General features: G+C 37.7%; 1 protein-coding gene across 7 annotated transcripts in view; it reads right to left on the reverse strand.

Annotated features, from left to right (window-relative positions):
* The window catches only part of gria4 (glutamate receptor, ionotropic, AMPA 4), a 200,926-nt gene that overhangs the window by 94,280 nt on the left and 80,308 nt on the right, over positions 1 to 26,338 (reverse strand). For all 7 annotated transcript variants that reach the window (XM_031895621.1, XM_031895620.1, XM_031895624.1 and 4 more), the window contains 1 exon segment: positions 2,222 to 2,406. In XM_031895621.1, coding sequence (XP_031751481.1) covers positions 2,222 to 2,406 — 185 coding nt within the window.

Below are 26,338 nucleotides of genomic sequence, written 5' to 3' on the forward strand. Positions count from 1 at the left end.
GTGCAAAAAAAAGAAAAAAAAATGTATTCTATTTACAACCTGTAATTAAAATGATAACAGTAACCGTGGATTCATTATTCTGCAGATAACGACAGTGCATGTTTCAAAATTTGCTTTATATTTGTTTTCATTACCCCGGCACATTCATTATAACGTGTTATTTCTTAACACCCCACGTTCTTTTGAAGGCTTTCTCTTTCTTCTCTTTATTTTGCAATTCTGCCCTTTAGGTATCCCCCCCTTTATAAATAATCATATATTCTAGTACACTCCCTTCAATCAGTTAAGTTGCCGTAGGTTTGCGACAGAGCTGTACAATTTTATGAATAAGACTGATAGAGAAAATAATTAGAGATGAGTAGCGATGAGTGAATCTGCCCCATTTCGGTTTGCTCAAAAACTAGCAAATCTTTGAAAAGATTAGCAAAATGGCAAAAATGTTGTCTCAAAAAAAAATGATCACGCTCCTCAGTTTTTTTACACGAACATAAAAAAAAATATGTTGGGTAAAAAAAAAATGATGCATGCAACAATTTTTGTTGACACAGGCAACAATTTTTTATTGCATGACAAATTCCTGCCTGGCAAATTATTTCGCCCATCACTACTGATGAGCAAACCTTTCCCATTTTGCTTCACCGAAAAATTTGCAAAACTACAGAAACATTTTCGCAGCAGTGAAAGATTTGCAAAATGGTGGAAAATTCGTGAAACGTGGGTGTCGCAACTTTTTTTGATGTGATGGGTAGGGAGAGTGAGTTTTATAAATTCTTATAGGAGGAGGGAACAGGAAAAGGGAGAGAGGAGAGAACCGCACAGACTGTGGCCCTGGGAATGAAGGAAGTCAGATACCGAAGAACATGTTTACAAAAAAGTAGACAAGAAATCCTCTGTTTCTTTTGATAGAGGACTCTCATGCATAGACCTTTCTGATAAAACTTATTACATTTTTACCTTTCCTTCTCATTTAATGAATGTTTTTTAGTAGACCTAAGGTACAAAAATCCAAATTATGGAAAGACCCCAGGTCCCAAGCATTCTGGATAACAGGTCCCATACCAGTTCTTCAAAACCTAACTAATTGTAATCATCTGAAAAGCTACATCACATCGCAAATGACATTCTATTATTATTACTACAGAGTGAAGAACTATACAATATAACATATAGGTTCAGTACAGGTATAGGACCCATTATCCAGAATGCTCGGGACCAAGGGTATTCCGGATAAGGGGTCTTTCCGTAATTTGGATCTCAATACCTTAAGTCTTCTAAAAAATCAATTAAACATTAATTAAACCCAATAGGATTGTTTTGCATCCAATAAGGATTATTTATATCTTAGTTGGAATCAATTACAAGGTTCTGTTTTATTTCTACATAGAAAAAGGAAATCAGTTTTAAAATTCTGAATTATTTGCTTAAAATGGAGTCTATGGGAGACGGGCATTCCGTAATTCGGAGCTTTCTGGATAACGGGTTTCCGGATAAGGGGTCCCATACCTGTATTATTAATTCATTTTGTTTCATTTGGATTGATCTGGCAGAGTACCAAAGAAGCTCCCGGTGGGCCAATTTAATACCTACAATATTTTATATCTACAGTAGTTCCTGTGAAAGTGATTGTAAGCTCTACGGGGCAGGGACCTCCATCCTCTTGTGTTTTGAACTCTTATTGCAACTGTATTTTTTATTTATTTGTCTTTTTTGTTATACTTTGTATTTATCTATTATCTTAATAACCCCCTGTTTGTATTAATGTATTCTACTGTACAGCGCTGCGTACATAAGTAGCACTTTATAAATCAAGATATACATACATACAATATGACATATAGGTTCAGTATTATTAATTCATTTTGTTTCATTTAGATTGATATGCCAGAGTAGCTCCTGCTGGGCCAGTTTAATACCTACAGTATTTTATAGCTACAGTAGTTCCTGTGAAAGCGTGGCCTGGATGTTAGGTTCTCTGGTGGCCCCTAGGAGGTCCTGTTCATCACGTCTTTCCCAACATATTTTTATGGAAGAAATTTGCAGCAAAGGGCATACTTATTCACCCAATGAATACACAAACACAACCTCATTATTCATACTTTAGGTCTTGGGTTACTTCTGCTCAATCCTTTGATAAATAAGTCCTAAGGAGGAACGCTGGCTCAACGCTGGCTCCCCTGATCCCACATCACTGCCAGAACAAGTTAAAAACAACAATAATTACCTGCTCTAGAATGTTCTGAAGTCTTTCAACTTCGCAATCTATTACAAACTTGTTTTCCTGTCTTCGATCCAAGTCTTCTAACAGGCGTCTGTAGCTGGCATCATTAAAATTTTCCACACATATCGCACTAACTTGCCATCCGTTTTGTCCCGCTTTTTCCATAATTGCTTGAAGTATTGAATATCCTGAAAAAGACAAATGATTAAATGAGATCTAATTTACTCATTTCAGTTGCTACAAATCACTCGTAATGCAACACTTGAAAAGAAGGAGAGGAACGGGAAATGTATCTTAATGATGGAATTAAAATTAATGTGTGTGTTGTATGAAATAAAGAAAATAGAAGCTAAATGATATATACATAGTTACATAGGGTTGAAAAAAGACCAGAGTCCATCACGTTCAACCCATCCAAGTAAACCCAGCACCCACAACCCACGCCTACCAAAAAAAGTTGCAATTTTTCCGAAATTTACTATCCGACAAAGCTGCAACAGTTCCACATTCAATGGCAGATATCCCTTTCCTTCCCTGGAAAGTCTTTCTTTGCTACAAACCTTTAGAGGTTTTAATTTTTTTTACGCTGACCTTATACAATACAAAAAGGTCACGGTTATTGTGCGACAAGTCGATAAAGTCGCGGTTATTGTGCGACAAGTCAATAAAGTCACGGTTATTGTGCGACAATACAAAAATGTCACGGTTATTGTGTGACAAGTCGATAAAGTCACGGTTATTGTGCGACAATACAAAAAAGTCACGGTTATTGTGCGACAACTCGATAAAGTCACGGTTATTGTGCGACAAGTCGATAAAGTCACGGTTATTGTGCAACAATACAAAAAAGTCACAGTTATTGTGCGACAATACAAAATAGTCACGGTTATTGTGCGACAAGTCGATAAAGTCGCGGTTATTGTACGACAATACAAGTCACGGTTATTGTGCGACAAGTCGATAAAGTCACGGTTATTGTGCGACAAGTCGATAAAGTCACGGTTATTGTGCGACAATACAAAAAAGTCACGGTTATTGTGCGACAAGTCGATAAAGTCACGGTTATTATGCGACAAGTCGATAAAGTCGCGGTTATTGTGCGACAATACAAAAAAGTCATGGTTATTGTGCGACAAGTCGATAAAGTCACGGTTATTGTGCGACAAGTCGATAAAGTCACGGTTATTGTGCGACAAGTCGATAAAGTCACGGTTATTGTGCGACAAGTCGATAAAGTCACGGTTATTGTGCGACAATACAAAAAAGTCACGGTTATTGTGCGACAAGTCGATAAAGTCACGGTTATTGTGCGACAAGTCGATAAAGTCACGGTTATTGTGTGACAAGTCGATAAAGTCACGGTTATTGTGCGACAATACAAAATAGTCACGGTTATTGTGCGACAAGTCGAGGCTTTTCTGCAATTTTTTCTCCCACATGCTTTTTTCATTTCAGATTTTTGGATAAATATAATCCTGTAAATGGTTTATTCTAATTTTATTTTTTAAAAAGTGAGAAAAATGAGTTTTAAAAGTAAATCTGCCTCCACCTGTCCCACAGCAAAAACAGAGGAAATCCCTTAGCAATATATCATGACATTTGGTTCCATGTTCTGTGTTCTTTTCCCTTCCTAAGGCTGATAATGTTATTAATAATTTCCATATGACCTATATTTTCTTCACACAGCTTTAGATTCATACGCCATTGAGCAAGAAACAGTCAAAAAAGGAATAGCTGTTAATAATCGCTGGGAGTTCCCTGTAGCTACCAGGTCTGTCATGAAGACGTATGGGCTCAGCATGAACTGCTTCACCCTTCCACTCGAGCTTCTCTAGCTTCACTAACCCGCAGCCGAACATCACTTCACCTCAGATCCTTCCTAAACTACAAATGCCCTAAAGGTTCAGCTGGATCACTAAACCAGATTTCCCGTTTTTACCCTAAACTCTCCCCACCGAACATAATGAGAGACCAAGCTGAGGTGAGGCACAAGGGCAAATGAAACTGAAAAAAGAAGCTCAGTCCCCATAGGAAGGAAGATGCACTCATATAAAAACATAAATATGGTCTTTGTGAAGAATACTACAGCAAATATCAGTAATGGCAATGAATGGCAAAACAACTTTTTTACACAGCTAGATAAATAGGTGAAACACAATAAAAAGGTATAGTGTAGGGTTCTCTAATCAGCTTAGCTAGAGCTAAATAATTAAGGTTGAGGAGACTGCCTCATACAGATACAAATAAACAAAAGGAATTCTGGGAACTAGTCCCAAAGAGCTCCAAGAAAATCCCATTTACATGGTTTTATCCTATAGGCTATAGCTCAACCATTGGGTTATTATAGCAGAAGCCAGGATAATAGCCAACCTGATTCAACCTTCTTGGGGTTCATCAGTGTAGTGTAGGATTCTCTTATCAGTTTAGGCAGAGCCAGGAGTGGGGATTCACAAACAAATCATTAGGGTTGAGGAGACTGCCTCATACAGATTAAAAAAAAGGATTTCTGGGAACTAATCCCAAAGAGCTCCAAGAAAATCTCATTTACATGGGTTTATCCTATAGGCTAAAGCTCACCCTGGGTTTTTAAAGCAAAAGCCAGGATAATAGCTGATCAGATTCACCCTTCTTGGGGTTCATCCTTGTAGTGTACGATTCTCTAATCAGCTTAGGTAGAGCCAGGAGTGGGGATTCACAAAAAAATCATTAGGGCTGAGGAGACTGCCTCATACAGATTAAAAAAAAAGGAATTCTGGGAACTAATCCCAAAGAGCTCCAAGAAAATCTCATTTACATGGGTTTATCCTATAGGCTAAAGCTCGCCTGCTGGGTCTGTATGAGGCAGTCTCCTCAATCCTAATGACTTGTTTGTGAATCCCCACTCCTGGCTCTACCTAAGCTGATCAGAAAACCCTGCGCTACACTGATGAGCCCCAAGAAGGGCGAAACTGGTCTGTCATGCCTATGATTAAGTGCGCACGCGCACGAAACGCGTTACGTACCTGCATTTTAATGGATTAATAAAGATGCGGTTTTATCCCTTTGAATCTGGAGTGCTTGGAGCTTCTTTCGTTTGAACTTTCGAAACTGGTCTGTAGTTGGGAATCTAATCAGCTATTATCCTGGCTTTTGCTTTAAAAACCCAGTAGATGAGCTTTAGCCTATAGGATAAACTCATGTACATGGGATTTTTTTTAGGAGCCTTATGTAATATGTTCCCAGAATCCTTTTGGTCTATTTGCATTTGTATGAGGCAGTCTCCTCAACCCTTTTGACTAGTTTGTGAATCCCCACTCCTGGCTCTACCTAAGCTGATCAGAAAACCCTACACTACACTGATGAGCCCCAAGAAGGGTGAAACCGGTCTGTAGTTGGGAATCTCATCAGCTATTATCCTGCCTTCTGCTTTAAACCCAGTGGGTGAGCTTTAGCCTATAGGATAAACCCATGTAAATAGGAATTTTCTTGAATGAATTATTTTGCCCATTACTACTGACTAGTCCCTGCTCATAATACCATGCAGACATCTATTTGAATAACCTTGACAGCACTATCTGCCGCTCCGTTACTAAGCGCGCCTCTCAGTTTTCTATCTATATTCCACAGCAAGCTCAGAATTTCTGATGAGCCACATTAATGTTGTTTAGTAGTTATAGACCGATATAAACGATTCAATTAAGCTTTTTTAGATGGTAGTTTTTATGGGACTAACCACATGATAAGTTTTTCACCTTGAAGTGGATCTATGTAATAACAGCGCATCATGCAGCGTATGTGATAATATATAATCACAAGTAAGCATTTTAGGAACTGCACGTGGAGGATTCAAGGACACAGTAATCACTTTAAATCCACCAATGGGGACAGATTTTGTTGTAACTGGAATCCCTGCATCTCATATCCATGTAGCTAGATCCTTTTGTTAATATCAGATTCTGCATGACTTTTGTTTATTACTCTTGTACAAGTATGGCATCCGCTATCCAGAAACCTGTTATCCAGAAAGTTCTGAATTATGGGAAGGCCATCTCCCATAGACTCCATTATAAGCTATTAATTCTAATATTTAAAAATGATTCCCTTTTATCTGTAATAATAAAACAGTACCTGTACTTGATCCCAACTAAGATATTATTACCCCTTATTGGGGGCAGAACAATCCTATTGGGTTTATTTAATGGTTAAATGATTCCCTTTTCTCTGTAATAATAAAACAGTACCTGTACTTGATCCCAACTAAGATATAATTACCCCTTATTGGGGGCAGAACAGCCCTATTGGGTTTATTTAATGGTTAAATGATTCCCTTTTCTCTGTAATAATAAAACAGTACCTGTACTTGATCCCAACTAAGATATAATTACCCCTTATTGGGGGCAGAACAGCCCTATTGGGTTTATTTAGTTTTTAAATTATTTTTTAGTAGACTTAAGGTATGGGGATCCAAATTACAGAAAGATACCTTACCCGGAAAAACCCCAAGTCCCGAGCATTCTGGATAATGGGTTCCATACCTGTACTGTATATTTATTAAAGAAAATAATGTAGCGCAATCGACAACTAGACACACACAAAAGGTTTCAAAAAGGTCTCCCAAATTTTTTCCAAGTAAACGGTACCTAAAATCTACTTGATCTAGAAGAAGTCCAAATGTCTGTTCTCCTTTGCTTTATAAGAAGCAAGTAACTTTGTTTGACATAATCTGTTCTTCACAAAACCATGCTGATTACTACTTAAATATAAATTCTCCAGGAAATAATCTTGAATGTAATCTCTTACACTTGAAATAACGTCCACGCTCTCAGTATAAAACTTACAAGTATATAATTGCCAGGCTGAAACTGTAGTTTCTTTTTTTCAATATTTGCATCCAAAAAACAAACCAAGGGCCAGATTAATCAAAGTGAAAAATGTGAGTTTATCACAGTGCTTTCACTGCTCTCTGTTAGCTTTTATGGGATTTTAGGGGCATATTTAGCGCAAAAGCGCATTTATCCAATAGAAAAACCAGCCCAGTTTTCTAAAACCCCAAAGCATCTTCTTCCTTTATTAAGGGGGGGTGCCTTAACTGGTCTTACAACATATACAGATTTTATTGCCAATAGATTTCTCACAATAGTGCAAGCTAGAATAAACAGATATAGAAGCTCCCTTTGTTAGTTTAGGATAGCAGCTGCCATTTTAGTTTTGTCTGACTTCACTTCCCTGTCTTCACACTGCTCCTGAAACAGCTCTAAGCTCAGATTACACAGCAGAGATGGGAGGGGGAGAGAGGGAGAAGAAGAGAAGGGAGAGGGAGAGAGGAGCAAATTGAGCATACTAATGCCGAGCCCTAAAGAATTTTCCTGAGAGCAGGAAGTCTAACCCAGAAGATCATGCATACAGAATAAAAGGAAAGAAATTTTAAGCCCTTATGGCTATATTTAAATAGACCTTTCTGAAAAATGGAGAGAAGAGTTTTACCGAATTTGCAGTATGATCTCAATAAAATTAATATAACCTCATCATTTACCCATCTGGAAATTTTTAAACCCCCCGCAGAAAAACTGGTCCATGCCAACAAACATTAAGAAATTTGTGTGAATACAGTTCCTATGTACATGGTATGTACAAGTTTTACATGTGGTTGTAAAGCCATGGCCATGCAATAATTGATTCAAAGTAAATGAATAATATATATTTCACACGTAATGAAATGCGGGGGTTGGTGAAGAAAGTGTTTCATGCCATTACTTGACCTTTTATGTGGTTTCTTTCTTATTCTATTTAATTCTAGTTAACAAATAAATGTTAAAAACATGTGAAATTAACAAAATTTAATTCCATTTAATTTTTGCATGGTGGGCAAAAATAGATACAGAAATCACTTGTATCAGAGCCCCTAAGGGATATTACCCTATATGCCAACAACACTGGGAGCAATTTTGTGAAAGATCACATGCTGAGGTTTATAACATTTAGATACACAGCAGCTAAAGGTTATGACATTTCTAGCACTGCACAAAGAACAAGAAGCTATTACATTTTTTTTTTCTGGTAAGAAAGACAAATCCTAAAATTGTATTCCAGTACTTCAACTTTTATTTTCCATCCAAGGAAAGAGGACGGTTTCAAAAAGGCACTATCACAAAACACACATTAAATAACACTGTTTCCAGTCATTTACTGATATGCGTCATTTTAAAATTGGCACTTTTGGTCAAGTTGTCCTCTCAACATCACTGTAATAGGCATCCGGAGCATGGAGGAAATCTTTAAACAGTATTATAAAGAAAAAAATGGTACAATGCCAATAAAAAATGTAAAAAAATGCAGTTTCAAGTTATTATTAGTAATGGGCAAAATAATTCGGCAGGCATGAATTCACAGTGAATTTCAGTGTTTCACCATTGGCGGATTATTTTGTGAGACGGGGAACAAAAAATTGTTGGACGTGTCAAGAAAATTGTTGCGCGCGACATTTTTTAAAAAAAAATTATGTGCTACTGTACATAAGTGCTGTTTTGCTGATTTTCCGTTTTTTCGCGAATTTTTTTTTAAAGATTAGCAAATTTTCCTGCGAAGTAAAATGGGAAAAATTCACTCAGCACCAGTTATTATTTCTTTGTATTGATGGAATGTGATTTGATAAAAAAATAAGTAGAAAAATATATGCAATCTTTAACTTGCCCCATTTTGCTCTTTAATGGCACTTATTACATTTCCACCTTAAATAAATAAGTCACCAGGCATGGATTTGTGGCAAATTTACACGTTTTGGCATTGGCGGATTTTTTCGCTAAACGGACATCAAAATTCACCACATAAAAATGAAAAACAAAAAGTTGCACGCGTAAAAAAAATGCTGCACGCCAAAAAAAAAAGTCGCTGCGCACGTTGGTTTTTTTTTTTACACTTTTGACAATTTCTGAGAAGCAAAACAGTACAGATTCACTAATCACTAGTGAGCAGTGTATGTAAAAAAAACTTTTAATGAAAAAGTCATTATCTCTGTGTCTTTTCAATGCACAATTAAATGCATATAAATTAAAAATATTACTTGTGACTATTTTTTCTTATTTTAGCTTACTTTTTTCTGTTTACAAATTTTATTACATTTCCCCTTATGAAAATAGCAAAATAACAAAAGTTTGGTAATTTGGGGGGCAGGAACAGATTTCAAAAAGGAAAGTATGAAAATTGAAAAAGTTTGAAAAAAGGCAAATAAGAGAAGAGAAGCCAAAAGGTAATGAGTGGCCATGCAGCGGCTGACACAGTGGGAAAGCAGAATCCAAACAGCTTAACAGAATGGAGATGAAGAATCACAGTAGGAGGCAGAGCAAATATGAACATAAAAGAAGAGGGGAAATGTAGAAGGCATAAGTGTTATGGAATATGGTATTAGTATAATTTCTATTCACCATATGGGTCACATTTACCAGTGCAAAAAAAACCCAGAATGGTTCTTACTATAAAAAAACCCAGAATTTTAAACAGAGACCTCACCACCAGTCTCGCAGTATTTTTTACAGATCTGTCTCCACTAACGTACCACAGACCGAGGGGCGCAACCACTCAGCTTTTAGCCCTCAAAAGTACCGTAATCTGTAAAATGCTAAATTCCTAATTCAAAAGAAAAGTACACAGGAAAAAAATGGTGTAATTCAGAGAAAAACTGCACGTAGGAACTAGCAATACCCCAGGCAATTGACTGACAAAGTATATAATTCCCAGCTAAAAAGCACAACACATACTTATAGTTCCCAGTGTGAGGGCACCGCAGGGAAACTCCGCGGCAACACCTGCAATTCAGGAAAACTTACTCCAATGTAGCAGTTCACAGGAAAATTACAGCATGCGGTTTAACCATTATTATAATTGCACCAACGGTGCTAAAAAAGTCCCTCCCCGGCAGTTCCGGAGTGGTTGCTTTTCAGAAAGAAACAATGTAAAAAAGACTGAATTGTACACGGAAACCTCAATACTGTAAAAGTCAGTTCACATATTATGTGTAGCGATGAGTGAATCTGTCCCGTTTCACCGGAAAATTCGTGCATCTTTCAAAAGGTTTGCAAAATGGCAAAAATTTATGAAACGGCGAAAATGTTGCGCATCAAAAAAAAAAAAAAATTTGTTGTGCGCAACAATTCTTTTGACGCGAGAGACAAATCTTTTTGGTGCGAGACAATTCTTTTGATGCACGAGACAATTCTTTTTGAGGCGCAACAATTCTTTTGACGCAGGTGTAAATTTTTGGACGCGCAACAAATTTTGTCACCCGTTTCACAAAAAAAATCCGCCAATGGCAAAACACGGAAATTTGCGGTGAATCCATGCCTGCCAAATTTTTTCGCATTTCACTAGTTATGTATTATAAAGTTAATTGAACTAGATTCGGGACCCGTGAGTCTCGGTGGAAGGCTTAATTATGTATGTTTTTAATTAAGGGTGGGAGGGGTGAGATTTTCATATATATATATATATATATATATATATATATATATATATATATGTAAACTTCCAAGTAAATGCCGGCACTTACGTATAGATAAGTTGCTGTTGCCTGGGTGCAGGTCCAAATAATGTTGAAGGTGCTTGAGAGAGGGTCAGCACTCACAGGACTTATATAAACAAATTATTTTTATTAAAGAGGAGACTAACGTTTCGGCTAGCACTCTAGCCTTTATCAAAAAAAAAAAAAAAGAAAAAAAAACAATATATACCTTTTATGTGTGTTCTCCCCTTGGAACCTATGATTAAGTGCTGGGCAAGCATGAAACGCGTTAGGCATAACATATTTTGGTTGTTGTGGGTTTTTAATGGATTAAAATAAATTTGTAACAAATGTTTTACTAACTGTGGTATTTGAATTTATGTCTTTAGTTGTTTTATCCTCCATTGGTCACCAGGGGGAGTCTCTTATTTAACACTCTTTGTAGCGTTTGCCCAATTAATTTCAGTTCTAGGGAACCATATTCATTTTGATGTTTCGCAAAGACACAGGACCTCTATAGAAGTGATGAGCACATTTTTTTCACCAGGCATGGACTTGCCATTGGCAAAAACTTGCAGAGACAAAAATATTGCAGAGGCAAAAAAGTCGGCATTTGGAGCAAGAAAAAAATAGCCACACATAAAAATTAGTTGCACCTAAAAATTGTTGCCTATTGACTTTAATATGGCAAATTTTTCGGGGGAGTGAAACAGGACAGATTCACTCGTCACTCCACTATAGTACTATACATGGAAAATTACACCATCTTGGCCATATTGTACTAACATATAGTACTCTAGAAGCAAAGTTTACTATGTTATAGTATATCTAGTATAAATAAATTTGAAGCAACTGGACTTGTTTAGTAATCATTGAAGACGTTTCACTACTCATCCGAGCAGCTTCTTCAGTTCAACTGACTGGTATGGGAAGTCCTCAGCATATATGAACTGAAGAAGCTGCTCGGATGAGTAGTGAAACGTCTTCAATGATTACTAAACAAGTCCAGTTGCTTCAAATTTATTTATACTAGATATACCATGACCTGGATGAATGAAAATCTTCATAGGCATATGTTATAGTATAGTATATGTTGGTTCTTTAATTATTTGCTTTCTTATTCTATTTCCAGCTTAAATGGGGTCAGTGACCCTAGCAGCCATTTGACAGCAGCTTCAATCAGAAATATAAAATGCTTGATAAAAAGATTGTTTCAAATAAACATGTTTCTAATGGTAAATAAGAGGGTAGTTTATCAATGCTTAGATTTTTGCTGAAATTTGATTTTTTTTTTCATGATAAAACTCGGGAATTTGAATTCTTGTTTCAAAAATTTGAATGATCAATATTTATTAAGCACAGAAAAATCTGAATGTAAAACTTTGGTAGAGCCATTGAAAAAGAAAAGTAGAATATGAATCTGATGTGTTTGATCAAGATCAAATTGGATCAGGTTTTTTATCTTCAAATGTTTTAATTAATAAGCAACATTCGAGTTAAAGAAAATTTCAAGCTTATACAAATTGAAAGAGAATTCAAATTCACAAATTCAAATAGAAATTCAAAAGATAACAGACATGCAATATTGTACCAACGTAGAAAATTCCACTTTTTTTCACACAAAAAAAATCACACTTTTCTGCAAAAAAATACAAATTGTGAAAAAAATTGAACACAGGTAAATGCCCCTTAGAAACAGGTGAAATTTCCCAAAGGCCAAAAAATACTATAATGCAGGTCAAGAAAGAAAACTTACCAACTTTCTATTCATAAAAACTTATTTATCAATGGGTGAAATTACCATTTGATAAAAAATGGGTGAGATTTTCCGCTCAAAAGTCACATTTTGATAAATCTGCCCCATGTGTTCTTAGTACCATGACAATATTACTGTTAAATGCTGCAAGTTGTTATAATTAACACTTTTGGCCATAGAAACTATGTGTTTTTATTAGTGTTGGCCGAAATTATTCGGCAGGCATGAATTCGCAGCGAATTTCTGTGTTTCGCCATTGGTGGATTGTTTCAAGAAATGGGCATCAAAATTCGCCACAGAAAAATTCACCGTGCAACAAAAAATAAATAGTCACACCACCAATTTTTTTGACGCACAACTTTTTTTGTGCTTTTCAAATTTTACGCCATTTTGTGAATCTTTTGGAAAGATTTGTGAATTTTTCGGCGAACAATCTGAAAGCCTATTGTCTACAAGACCTTATTGCCGCTGACATCAATAAAACTTCAAAAACCAAAGATTTTTATGAAATGTAATATTTCAAAATAAACCCTGACCAATTTATAAGGCCTTTTCTATTTCCACTGAAGACTGTTCTTCAAGACGCCAAGATAAAATTCACAGATGGTCGTATTCAGGTCATATTATAGCTTCAAGCAATATGCTGGACGTGTACGTCTTCACATACTAATAATTTAGAAATAAAACCTTTGAATTGGAAATAAGTGAATAAAAAAAACAAATATTCTAACTCAGTCATTATAGTTCAGTATAGTTGTCTGCAGTTGAGCAGAGGAAGGCAAACTTTACAGGGCAAGACTCGGCTGTGTTTCTGCACCAAAAAGACAAGGGACACTCCATTGAAGAAAGCAATGTCCACATTACGGACAGGGAAGACTGGTTTGATTGAACAAGGTGTAAAAGAGGCTATTTATGTTAAGGTGGAGAAACCATCTGTAAACAGAGGCGGAGGCCTTCAACACCATCTGTCTGCTACATACAATGCTGTTCTAACATCTCTACCCCGGCAGTTTCAAAACTCTTCACACCTCCATTGATGCAACTCTCACAAGTAACACCTGTCTCTGTATGAATTGCATCACACCATGATAATCTTATCACAGTAACCCCACAGCACAGTTTCAGGTGTCACCTCTCTGAACAGTTACAATATGTCTATGAAGATTTTAATTCATCCAGGTCATGGTATATCTAGTATAAATAAATTTAAAGCAACTGGACTTGTTTGGTAATCATTGAAGACGTTTCACTACTCATCCGAGCAGCTTCTTCAGTTCAACTGACTGGTATGGGAAGTCCTCAGCATATATACTCTTCCACTAATCCAATCACAATGGCACTTTGTAACTCTTCAGAAAGGTGACATCTGAAACTCACAGAGGTGTGAATGCTGTGGAGTTACTTTGAAAGGATTACCAAAGTATCATGCAACTCTTCAAACAGGTGTTACTTGTTAGAGTTGCATGAATGGATGTGTGAAGAGTTCTGAAACTGCCGGGGTACAGATGTTAGAACAGCAGTGTATGTAGCAGACAGATGGTGTCGAAGTCCCCCGCCTCTGTTAAGGGATGGTTTTTCCAGTTTGACATGAATGGCCTCTTTTACACCTCTTTCAAAGTAATCCTTTCAAAGTAACTCCACAGCATTCACACCAGATGTCACCTTTCTGAAGTGTTACATAGTGCCATTGTGATTGCATTAGTGGAAGAGTATATATGCTGAGGACTTCCCATACCAGTCAGTTGAACTGAAGAAGCTGCTCGGATGAGTAGTGAAACGTCTTCAATGATTACTAAACAAGTCCAGTTGCTTCAAATTTATTTATACTAGATCAGTGCTGTCCAACTTCTACGGTGCCGAGGGCCGGAATTTCTCTAGCATACATGGTGGAGGGCCGCTAATGGAAGCCAGTTTTGACCACTCCCCTTTTTGAAACCACACCCACTTCAAACCACACCTATTTTATCACAATGGTGGTAGCACAGCAAAATCCCAAATGCTTGGTCCTTACTGTGGGGATATCAACCATCATTCATATGTGAAAGAATTATATCATATTAAGATATACCCTTAAATTCCATATGCCTCCTCCTCCCTTGTGGATAGCAGAGCAACCCCCAGTACATAATTACACACCTTTGTGACCATTTAATGGCTATTTCCAACTGCTAACAAACTCCCACAACAAACCCCTGCCAGGTTCACCTCCCACAGGCAGCATAGGGCAAGCAGAGTATGGCACACACAGGCAGCACTCTGCCTGTCCTATGCTGTCTGTGTGTGCCATACTCTGCCTGTCCTATACTGCCTCTGTGTGCCATACTCTGCCTGCCCTACCCTGACTGTGTGTGCCATACTCTGCCTGCCCTACCCTTCCTGTGTGTGCCATACCCTCCCTGACCTATGCTGCCTGTGTGTGCCATACTCTACCTGCCCTATGCTGGCTGTATGTGCCATACTCTGCCTGCCCTACCCTTCCTGTGTGTGCCATACCCTCCCTGACCTATGCTGCCTGTGTGTGCCATACTCTACCTGCCCTATGCTGGCTGTATGTGCCATACTCTGCCTACAGTACCTATGTCTGAGGTGTGAAGAAGTGAACAATGGGAGGGATTACAGTCTGAGCCTGAGGTGTGAACACTGCAGGGGGTGAACAATGCAGGTATTAAAAGGTGTGAAAAACACAGGGGATTACATTTTTAAACAATACAGAGGGATTACAGCCTGAATCTGAGGTGAGAACCATGCAGGGGGCCAGTTAATCTCAGTATTGATACCATTTAAATCTTACACAAGAGTAAGCCATCAAAGCAGCCAGACAGGTGGGGGGCCACACAGAGGGGGGTCGCGGGCCGCATGCGGCCCGCGGGCCGCCAGTTGGACAGCACTGTACTAGATGAACAGTTACAATGCACCACTGTGATTGGATTAGTAGAGGTGTTTATACGCCAAGGACTTCCTATACCAGTCAGTTGAAATTAATTTGTTTTAAATTTAAAATATGCCATCTAAAACCTGGTAAGAGCATGAAGAAGCCAATGGCAGATTTAACAACCAAAAGATATTTCTTCGGTTTGTTGTTTTTGAGGTTTTCAATTTTTTTTTTTACGCCATTTGTGTGACAATTTGAAAAAGTCCAATTTTTTTAACCTCTTCTTTTGTTCATGCTTTTCCGATTTGGATCTTTTGATAAATGATTGACGTTTACCAGTTTAATGAAGGCAATATAGATGCTCACAAGGAGGGGCTAAGTGTCCTTGATGCTGATAAGGTTAAAGGAACATTAGGATATGTATATTCATTTTACTTGCACATAAGCTCTTAATAAGACTAAATACTAATGATAAAAAGGCTAAAATAATGTAACTAGCAAATCGATATCTGAGAAGGATCACATAAATGTCATTTTGGTTAAGCAAACATCTCTGTTTGAACAAACTATTGATTCAAGGTATACTCTTCTAGGTACAATAATAAGGGTAAACGGCTATTTTTAATTTAGAACGAACCATTGCATAATACTGATGTAATTCAAATGTGCTTAATTCGGATTGGTTATGTAACAGAGCTCCTATAAAACAAACAATAACGTGATTCAAACAGTAACTATGCCATAAGATAAGAGGAAGCCCCTACACAACTGCCTCAATGTCTTCAGTTGTTTCCTGAAGACCCATATGACCTCTTTAGTAGCCAACTCATCTTTGTACCCTGTATCCAGCTCTACCAAACATATATAAATGGACTCTATACTGATAAAATATTCACAATTTTTACTATCTATACCCTATAATCAAAGATTAAAATTAAATCTATACCACCAAACAATGTAAGTCTCTATAAAATATTTGACATCAAACAGTTCATATGTAAAACCCTGCTTCATCTAATATACTTTTTTATTTATATGTGCCACTGGGTAATCCTAAATAGAAAGTTGCCATTTTAAGTACTAAGGGCCGCCCCCTGGGATCACAGGATTCACAGTGCACACAAACAAACCAAGGGCACGCATACATGCTAGGCCCCATCAGCCAATGAATGGACAGAGTTCTGCCTTTTACTCCCACACTACTTCCTGTTATAGTTAGAGCTGCATTACTACCTGTCAGCTGATCTCTGAGGGAGCACCCAGACCATAACAAAATGGTGGCTTAAAGAGAAAGATAGAAAAAGGCAATATTTACTGATATACAGTATATATTTCAATTTGGTAAGATTCTTTAATTGGCTACTTAATATGATATAAAGTATTAGTTGGCTAAGTATTAATTTTGGGGGTATAGTTTTCCCTACCTAGAAGAGAACACAGCATCAATACACGCTCTAAGGTAGCTCATGTTAAACAAAAGAAAATGTGCCCAATAAGGCAGAGCTTAGTTAAATATTTTAAAATGAGCCCAGAAAAGCCAGGACCCGTTATCCAGAATGTTCGGGACCATTTTGCCCCAATAAGGGGTAATTATATCTTAGTTGGGATCAAGTACAGGTACTGTTTTATTATTACAGAGAAAAGGGAATCATTTAACCATTAAATAAACCCAATAGGGCTGTTCTGCCCCAATAAGGGGTAATTATATCTTAGTTGGGATCAAGTACAGGTACTGTTTTATTATTACAGAGAAAAGGGAATCATTTAACTATTAAATAAACCCAATAGGGCTGTTCTGCCCCAATAAGGGGTAATTATATCTTAGTTGGGATCAAGTACAGGTACTGTTTTATTACTACAGAGAAAAAGGAAATCAGATTAAAAATTCTGAATTATTTGATTAAAATGGAGTCTATGGGAGAAAGGCTTTCCGTAATTCGGAGCTTTCTGGATAACGCGTTTCCAGATCCCATACCTGTACATGTTAGTTATATAAGTCATCACCAATCTGTGCATGATATTTATCTTATGGAGGATTTTTATTGACAAAACACCATTACATTTACTCTAGCTGGCCTCTCTTGGAGGCAGAAATCTGCACTATACCCGTTTGTGCAATGTCTAACGAGAAGCAAATACATATAAAATGGAATTAAAAAAAGAAACAAGATTTGCCCTTTAAGGAACACTTTTGAATAATAATTTCTCCCTGGCATTTACACATCTCTGTTCCGTGACTCTGAATTGGTCGGGACAACCTTCAGGCTTGAATTGTAGATTCAGTCCTCAGGGTTACAGCACAGGGAGCAGCCGCAATGTTTGTGCACAGTGAATGCCAAAAATATTAACCTTGAAATACCGGATACTTTAAACAGGTCAGTGGGCTTCGTGGCTGTGCTTCGGAAAATTTCCATTTCTATCTGGTTAACTGACGGAATTATGAATTGCGTGCGCTTGTAGCTTCTGTTACCCCCCTGGCTATAGAAGCTGCGGGTAAATGCTATGTTACTGTGCCTCACCAGGCCTGGCCCTACTGCACAAGTGTATATATCAGTTAATAAACATTCCACTGTTATTACACAACGCTAGAATTTATTCCACTTTGGTTGGAATGTATGTACACTTAGGGGCACATTTACAAAAGCACGAACGCTCCGAGTGTATTTTTGCCGATTTTTTCGGGCGTCCGCACGACTTTTTCGTACGGCGCACGACTTTTTCGTACGGCGCACGACTTTTTCGTACAGCGCACGACTTTTTCGTTTGTACGAAAAAATCGGAAAGGTTTTACCGCTGTCTACAATTGTTCGGTATGAAAATTTCGTGATTTTCGGATCGCCAATACGATATTATCGTGACTAATACAATTTTTTCGTAAGCATTTTGTGATATTTGCGATCTTCCGAAATTTTCGTTTCCAATACGATTTTTTCCCATTCGTGATTCGGATTAGTAAATGTGCCCCTTAGGGGCACATTTACTAATCCACGAATCCGAATCCCGAATGGGAAAAAATCGGATTGGAAATGAAAATTTTGTGACTTTTTCGGCGCCGTTGCAATTTTTTCGCATTTTGTGCGATTTTTCCGCCGCCTTCACGACTTTATCGTATTTTGCGCGACTTTTTCGTCGCCGCCGCGTTTTTTTCGTATTGAGCAATTGTAAACGGCGGAAAAACCAATCTGATTTTTTTGCAACGGCGACGTAAACATCGCGGAAAATATATACGATAAAGCCGTAACGGCGACAAAAAGTCGCGCAAAATACAAAAAATCCCGACAGCGACGAAAAAGTTGCAAAAATACCGATAATTACGAAAAAAAAACGCATTCGGATGCTTTCGGTCCGTTCGTGGATTAGTAGATGTGCCCCATAGAAATAATGCATGTTAGGGTTACTCATAGGTAGAGATGAGCGAATCTGTCCCGTTTCGCTTCAGCCAATAAATTTGCAAATCTGTCAAATGTTACGTGAAATGTCGAAAAATTCTCAAAACGTTGAAAATGTGTGGAAGAAAAATTGTTGCCCGCAACGATTTGGACGCGCAACTATTTTTTTTACACCTGAGACTATTCTTGCGACAATTTGGACGTGCGACTATTTTTTTGGCGCCCGCGTCTATTCGTGCGACAATTTTTGGATGCGCAACGAATTTTTCTGCTGCAAATTTTTTCATCCGTTTCGGAAAACAATCTGCCAATGGCAAAACCTTGCCTGGCGAAACATTTCGCCCATCACTACTCATAGCGGTCGTTCCTAAGTAAAGCAAATTGGTCAGAGCAATTTAAGACTTATTAAATGGACCCATTACAGTATCAAAGGTGTTTGATGAGGTGAAGTTATAGCTCTTTCCAGGAGTGAGAGTTAGGATAGGTTAGCTAGCGAGCAGCTTGAAGCTCCACCCAGTAGAATTAGAAGAATTACAGTCCTGGTTATGCCACCCTTAGGATAGGGAGTGTACAGACATAGGGGATATTGTAGCTGGTCTAGGTTACAACTTGGGTTCAATATAAAATGGGGGATTGGACACTTCTGAGTTGACTAAATCAACTATTCAATTGTTGACCCCTGATGAGTAGAGGACTGGCTTGAATCTTTCTAACAGAGCAGGGGTGGCCAAGACATCGGAAGTGCTGCGTAAATGCGGAAGTATGCAACGCAGCGTACCTATGCATTCACGCCGCACTTCCGCATCCCCGGTCATCAGTCGATCGCCGATGAAAAAGGTCCGGCCACCCCTGTACTAGAGTATCTGCAGAATACAAGTACTTCATCTATTTGTGACTATCTTTCTGGATGTTATTAAACATTTCTTTAAATAGTTTGTTTAAGAACCACTGGAGCCAACTGATTTAGCCAACCTGAGGTTTGTAGTTCAGCAACTCTCTCTGCTGGGCAAAGGCCCATTTCACAGATCAAGAGTTGCATGTTTATTGATTTGTTGATGGTGAGCAGGAGGACATCCCGAATTCAAGTCAAAGAGTAAAGAGTTTTTATTTTTTCTTCAAAAAAAGATGCACTGTGAGGTACAATACCGTTACATTTATTATGTTTCCTAAAATAACAAGGAGTTAGTTTTAAGCACTGGATAAAATGTTTAGGGAACCAAGCAATGTATGACCTAGATAAGCCAGTTTCAGAGTCAATCAGACTCCTGGGCTGCAGGGGCAGTGACAGGTGCCTTGAACTGTCAATCATTCTTGCCTTACTTGGGGGCTACCAAGCCTTGTTTCCTTCAGTCAGAAAGGAGGCTAATATACAAAATACAAAATCCAATAATTATGCTTTTATTATATTATCCATTCTAAAAAACTGACCTAAGTTAAAGAGGACTCAAATATATAGAGTAGAGGTATAGGACCCATTATCCAGAATGTGCTGGACTAAGGGTATTCCGGATAAGGGGTCTTTCCGTAATTTTTGATCTTCATACATTAAGTCTACTAAAAAAATCAATAAAACATTAATTAAACCCAATAGGCTTGTTTTGCCCCCAATAAGGATTAATTATATCTTAGTTGGGATCAAGTGCAGGTACTGTTTTATTATTACAGAGAAAAGGGAATCATTTAACCATGAAATAAACCCAATAGGGCTGTTCTGCCCCCAATAAGGGGTAATTATATCTTAGTTGGGATCAAGTACAGGTACTGTTTTATTATTACAGAGAAAAGGGAATCATTTAACCATGAAATAAACCCAATAGGACTGTTCTGCCCCCAATAAGGGGTAATTATATCTTAGTTGGGATCAAGTACAGGTACTGTTTTATTATTACAGAGAAAAGGGAATCATTTAACCATGAAATAAACCCAATAGGGCTGTTCTGCCCCCAATAAGGGGTAATTATATCTTAGTTGGGATCAAGTACAGGTACTGTTTTATTATTACAGAGAAAAGGGAATCATTTAACCATTAAATAAACCCAATAGGGCTGTTCTGCCCCCAATAAGGGGTAATTATATCTTAGTTGGGATCAAGTACAGGTACTGTTTTATTATTACAGAGAAAAGGGAATCATTTAACCATGAAATAAACCCAATAGGGCTGTTCTGCCCCCAATAAGGGGTAATTATATCTTAGTTGGGATCAAGTACAGGTACTGTTTTATTATTACAGGGAAAAAGGAAATCATTTTAAAAAATCTGAATTATTTGATTAAAATGGAGTTTATGAGAGGTGGTCTTTCCGTAATTCGGAGCTTTCTGGATATCGGGTTTCCGGATAACGGATCCCATACCTGTATAAGGAAGCATTTTTTTTTTTTTACATTTGCAATATTTTCTTTTTACCTGGTGGAATATCCACCCAAAATAAGCTGAACACATAAACAGGGTACCAACATTATATTAAATCCATGGCATGGAAAACTTTCTTATTCCAAGAGCCCTCTCGCTGTCCAACAATCCTGTCCTTCCCAATGGTTTATTCTTCTTCCACTTCTTTATCCTTTCTGTTGTCTTGGCATGGGTTAACATAAGCACAGCATTCTAAAGAGCTGACCCCAAACATAAGATCACAACTCTGACTATGGGACGGCACAAGTTATCCCACTGAAGGGTAGGGCACTTGGCCAATAAATGACAGCAAAACGACTGAAATTACTGGACAAATATGCTTTATGTTCATACCCTATTACAGGTATCGGACCCCTTATCCGGAAACCCGTTATCCAGAAAGCTCCGAATTACGGAATGCCCGTCTCCCATAGACTCCATTTTAATCAAATAATTCAGAATTTTAAAACTGATTTCCTTTTTCTATGTAGAAATAAAACAGAACCTTGTAATTGATTCCAACTATGATATAATTAATCCTTATTGGATGCAAAACAATCCTATTGGGTGTAATTAATGTTTTATTGATTTTTTAGTAGACTTAAGGTATTGAGATCCAAATTATGGAAAGACCCCTTATCCGGAATACCCTTGGTCCCGAGCATTCTGGATAATGGGTCCTATACCTGTATATACTTATCTACCCTATGCCCTTCCATAACTGAAAGACTCCTGACACGCTATACAGGAAAGTATTATACACTGCAGTGAACGTACACATTCATTCTGCATCTCTAAAAGCTGTTTTTCTGGAAATGTATCGCATATACAGTATCAAAAGTAATCAAGAAGACAGGAAGAGTTTATTTTATGGAAATAAGAGAATAATGTTGAGTTTGTTAGAGGCAAGTGTACGTTGCATGAATCATAACATAATAGATTTTCTTGTACTCTGGGGTACTCACTAAAATAGCATTGGGAGCTGATTAAGTTACAGTGTGACGACAGAAAGTCAATACAGTAGAACTTTCAGTCAAGAGGCTGATTTTGTCTAAATATATAGAGATAAACAGGGCTGGTTTACAAACATACATAGTTGCTAAAACCATATAAATATAGGTGCTGAATTGCACCAGGGCATTTGCAATAGCAACAATGAGAAATCAACAGAAATCACCTTCCAGTTTGTGCCTGTATGTTACCCAACCACTTAGATTGTAAGCTCTACGGGGCAGGGACCTCCTTCCTACTGTGTCTCATACCACATGGCACTTACTCCCTTTGTATTTATACTTATTTATTGTATTTATTATAACACTTGTCCTCCCTGTGTGTAATTGTGTATATTGTAAGACTGTACAGCACTGCGTACCCTTGTGGCGCTTTATAAATAAAGTTATACATACATACAAATAGGAAAATCAAAGCAAAAAGCTGTTACTATGGTCAACTGCACTGGCGCAATGTTACTAAATCAGCCCACAATGTATTACAGACAGCTGAGTGCTAGAATAGAAGCAATGTCTTTCAGTCAGTAAAAGAAATACTAGTTAAAAACCAAGATAAGATTGTCCTCAGACTACCCCCCTCTCTTTTTTGTATGCTTGTAGTTAATTTGGCCAGATCAGTCGCACTTCCATTGTATTTGTATGTTCTATTTAGCCTTGGGGTGCTCCCACAACCCCCCAGTTTAGTGCCCCATAGCAAACAGTCAACAGATATCAATTAATGAAAACTTTTGATTGGCTGGTATAGGAGGGTATGACCTTTACATTATGGGGGTAATTTATAAACGTTTGATAAAAGTTATAATATAAAAGTTTTTGTCTGCAATTCATTTTTTTCCACATAAACTCCCAAATTTGAATGATGGTTTCCAAAACTTGAAAGTTGATATTTATTAAGCGCAAGAAATCAGTGAAACTGTAACTGTCCTGTCAAAGAGATATACCATCAGAAGGAAAACAGAGAAGTGTTCTGTTGTTGCTCTGCTCAAGAAAGAGGTCAGTAGCCTCAGATTCCTTTCCCATCTCTTTCCTGAGCAGAGCAACATCAGAGCACTTCTCTGTTTTCCTTCTGCAGAAATATATCTTATATCACTTTGACTGTACAGTTACATAAACTGACCAGCAGATGGCACTGTTGCTACAAAATTAATTACATTGGCAGTTAATAATAACTTAAAATAGCTCTAAAAATAAAATAAATAAATAATAAATGCAAAAGTGCTTTGAAAAGCACCCTGAGCAATTTTATGATTATTTTTATTAAAGGGTAACATCCTTTAAATATAGTTTAAAGACTATGGGGAAGATTTATCAATGTTCTAAAGGTGGCCTTACACACCTAGGGGTGGGTGATATCGAGGGAATTTAGGCTAATTCGGTCATTTGGCCCTGGGGCCATACAATCCAATTATAACGCCTGGAATAGGCGCATCTACGAGCCGATGCGGTCCCTGATCCAACTAAATTTTTTAACCTGCCCACTCGATATCTGCCCAATTGCAGGCCAGATATCGGTCGGGCAGGCCAGTTGTTGCTGCCCGTACACTGACCGATAAGCTGCCGAATCAGTCTAATGTGAAATTAGAGCTCACCACAGAAAAATTCACCCACTTTCTATACTTGCGCATTTATCAAATGGCGACCTCTAACTTTCACCCATTGATAAATATGCTTCTGAAAATCCCGTAGGAATTAATAGGAAGGGGATGATTTTTTTTGTGGTGAGCTCTGATCTGACATTTTGATTAGTGATGAGCGAATATGTCCTGTTTCGCTGGAAAATGCAGGAATCTTTCAAAAATGTTGCGTGTCAAAAAAAAAAAACATTTTGCATGTGTCAATTCTTTTGATGAAAGAGACAATTCTTTTTGACGCGCAACAATTGTTTTGACATGGGTGACAATTATTGGATCCGTGGTGAATTTTACCATGGTGAATTTTGATAAATCTACCCCTTAGACCAGGGATCCCTAACCTTTCTTACTTGGGAGCCACAGTCAAATGTAAAGACTTGGGGAGCAACACAAGCATCATAAAAGTTCATGGAGGAGCCAAATAAAGGCTGTGATTGGCTATTAGGGGCCTCTATGCACCCTATCAGCTTACAGGGGCTTTATTTGGTAGGAAATCTTGTTTTTATTCAACCAAAACTTGCCCCCAAGTCAGGAATTCAAAAATAACTCCCTGGTTTGGGGGCACTGGGAGCAACATCCAAGGGGTTGGGGAGCAACATGTTGCCCCGAGCCACTGGTTGGGGATCACTGCCTTAGAGTTTCTGAAACTCAAATTTTCGATGTTTATTAGGTACAAGACACCTGAGAAACTTGAAGGTAACAAAAAGCATCTAAAAGCAGTACTAGAAAAATTTACCCAAAGGAACTAATTAAAATGACAAATGAGCCACATGTTTTACCAGTAATAAAATGATTGGATATACAGACGAGTTAATGTTTTTAGGGGGAAGAATGGAAGGTACAGCCAACAAGCCACAGTAATAGTTCCAATTAACTATTTTTTGCAACTACAAGATAAACACTCAAGTGTAGTGATTAGTGTGATGGGTAAGATTTGGTGCCGGTACTTTATTTCTGATAGTTTGAAAGAACACTGAATAGTGTGGGATATGAGGCAGCCAATTATGCATATGAAGTGGCCTACATTGTGATATCCTGATGAGCAGCTGTATATTCCATCTTTTAGCTGATTAGTTTCTGACATGATCATTATTGGGTTTGAATTTGCAGTTGTGGAGCACTTCCTATAGAAGGAATGAAGGATTCTTGAGGCTGAACAGGATGACGTACTATTTCATGCGGCTCACAGGACAGCTGCACAAACCACTCACAATAACGTGACTATGCAAAGCATGGGATTCATACTAGTAAGGATTTTGTAATTCTTCAAAGGCAATATAAACCCTCAAAATCAAATGAGTACTCTTCTAAGCTCTTCTGCAGTTTATATTATTTTATTTTTCAACTTTTCAAGATGTTAGCAGTTTTTTTAAACTTCTAATCTAATGAATCTGAAACAGTGACACCTGCTGTTCATTCAACTTTGCCTTTGATTGGCTACAAACTAACTTTGTAAGGAAAGTAAAGGCTTAAAGGGACAGTAACACCAAAAATGAAAGTGTATTAAAGTATTTAAACTATAATGTACTGTTACCCTGCACAGGTAAAGTTGTGTATTTGCTAAAGTAATGGTACTATAGTTTATATAATAAGCTGCTGTGTAGCCATGGGGGCAGCCATTCAACCTGGAAAAAAGGAGAAAAGGCACAGGTTACATAGCAGATAACAGATAAGTTCTGTAGAATACAATAGTGTTTTATCTGTTATCTGCTGTGTAACCTGTGCCTTTTCTCCTTTGAATGGCTGCCCCCATGGCTACACAGCAGCTTTGTTTATATAAACTATAGTAGTCTTTCTGAGGCAAACACACCAGTTGTACCAGCACAGGGCAACAGTACATAATATCATAATTATTTTTATACACTTTCATTTTTTGGTGTTACTGTTCCTTTAAGTCGTTGCTCTGCTTAGAGCCGACCAGGGAAACATCATCAGATGACTCTTCTCTGCTCATTAATTTTTTTTTAAAAGGTGTGGTTCACCTTTAAGATAACTTTCAGTATGTTATAGAATGGCCAATTCTAAGCAACTTTTCATTTAGGGGCACATTTACTAATCCACGAACGTCCGAAAAGCGCCCGAATGCGTTTTTTTTGTAATGATCGGTATTTTGCGACTTTTTCGATCGCTCAATACGAAAAAGTCGCGACAATTCACGAAAGTCATAATGGCTATGAAAAAGTCGCGACAATTCACGAAATTTGTTATGGCTATGAAAAAGTCGTGACAATTCGCGCAAGTCGTAACGGCTACGAAAAAGTCGCAAAATGTTCGTTTTCCGATCCGAACTTTTCGGATTCGGATTTGTGGATTAGTAAATCAGCCCCTTAGTCTTCATTATTAATTTTTTTATAGTTTTTTAATTATTTGCCTTCTTATTCTAACTCTTTCCAGCTTTCAATAGGGGATCACTGACCCCAGCAGCCAAATACTATTGCTCTGCAAGGCTACAGTTTTATTGTTATTGTTACTTTTTATACTTTATTTTTCAACTTAGTTCCTCTCATGTTCATATATGTTCATATATCGGTCTCTACATCATACTAAAAACTAAGTGAAAGGTGAACAACCCCTTTAAAAGAGAAGAAAAGTCATTTGGGC

This window comes from Xenopus tropicalis, chromosome 2 (assembly GCF_000004195.4).
Source record: "Xenopus tropicalis strain Nigerian chromosome 2, UCB_Xtro_10.0, whole genome shotgun sequence".
Classification (NCBI taxonomy): domain Eukaryota; kingdom Metazoa; phylum Chordata; class Amphibia; order Anura; family Pipidae; genus Xenopus; species Xenopus tropicalis.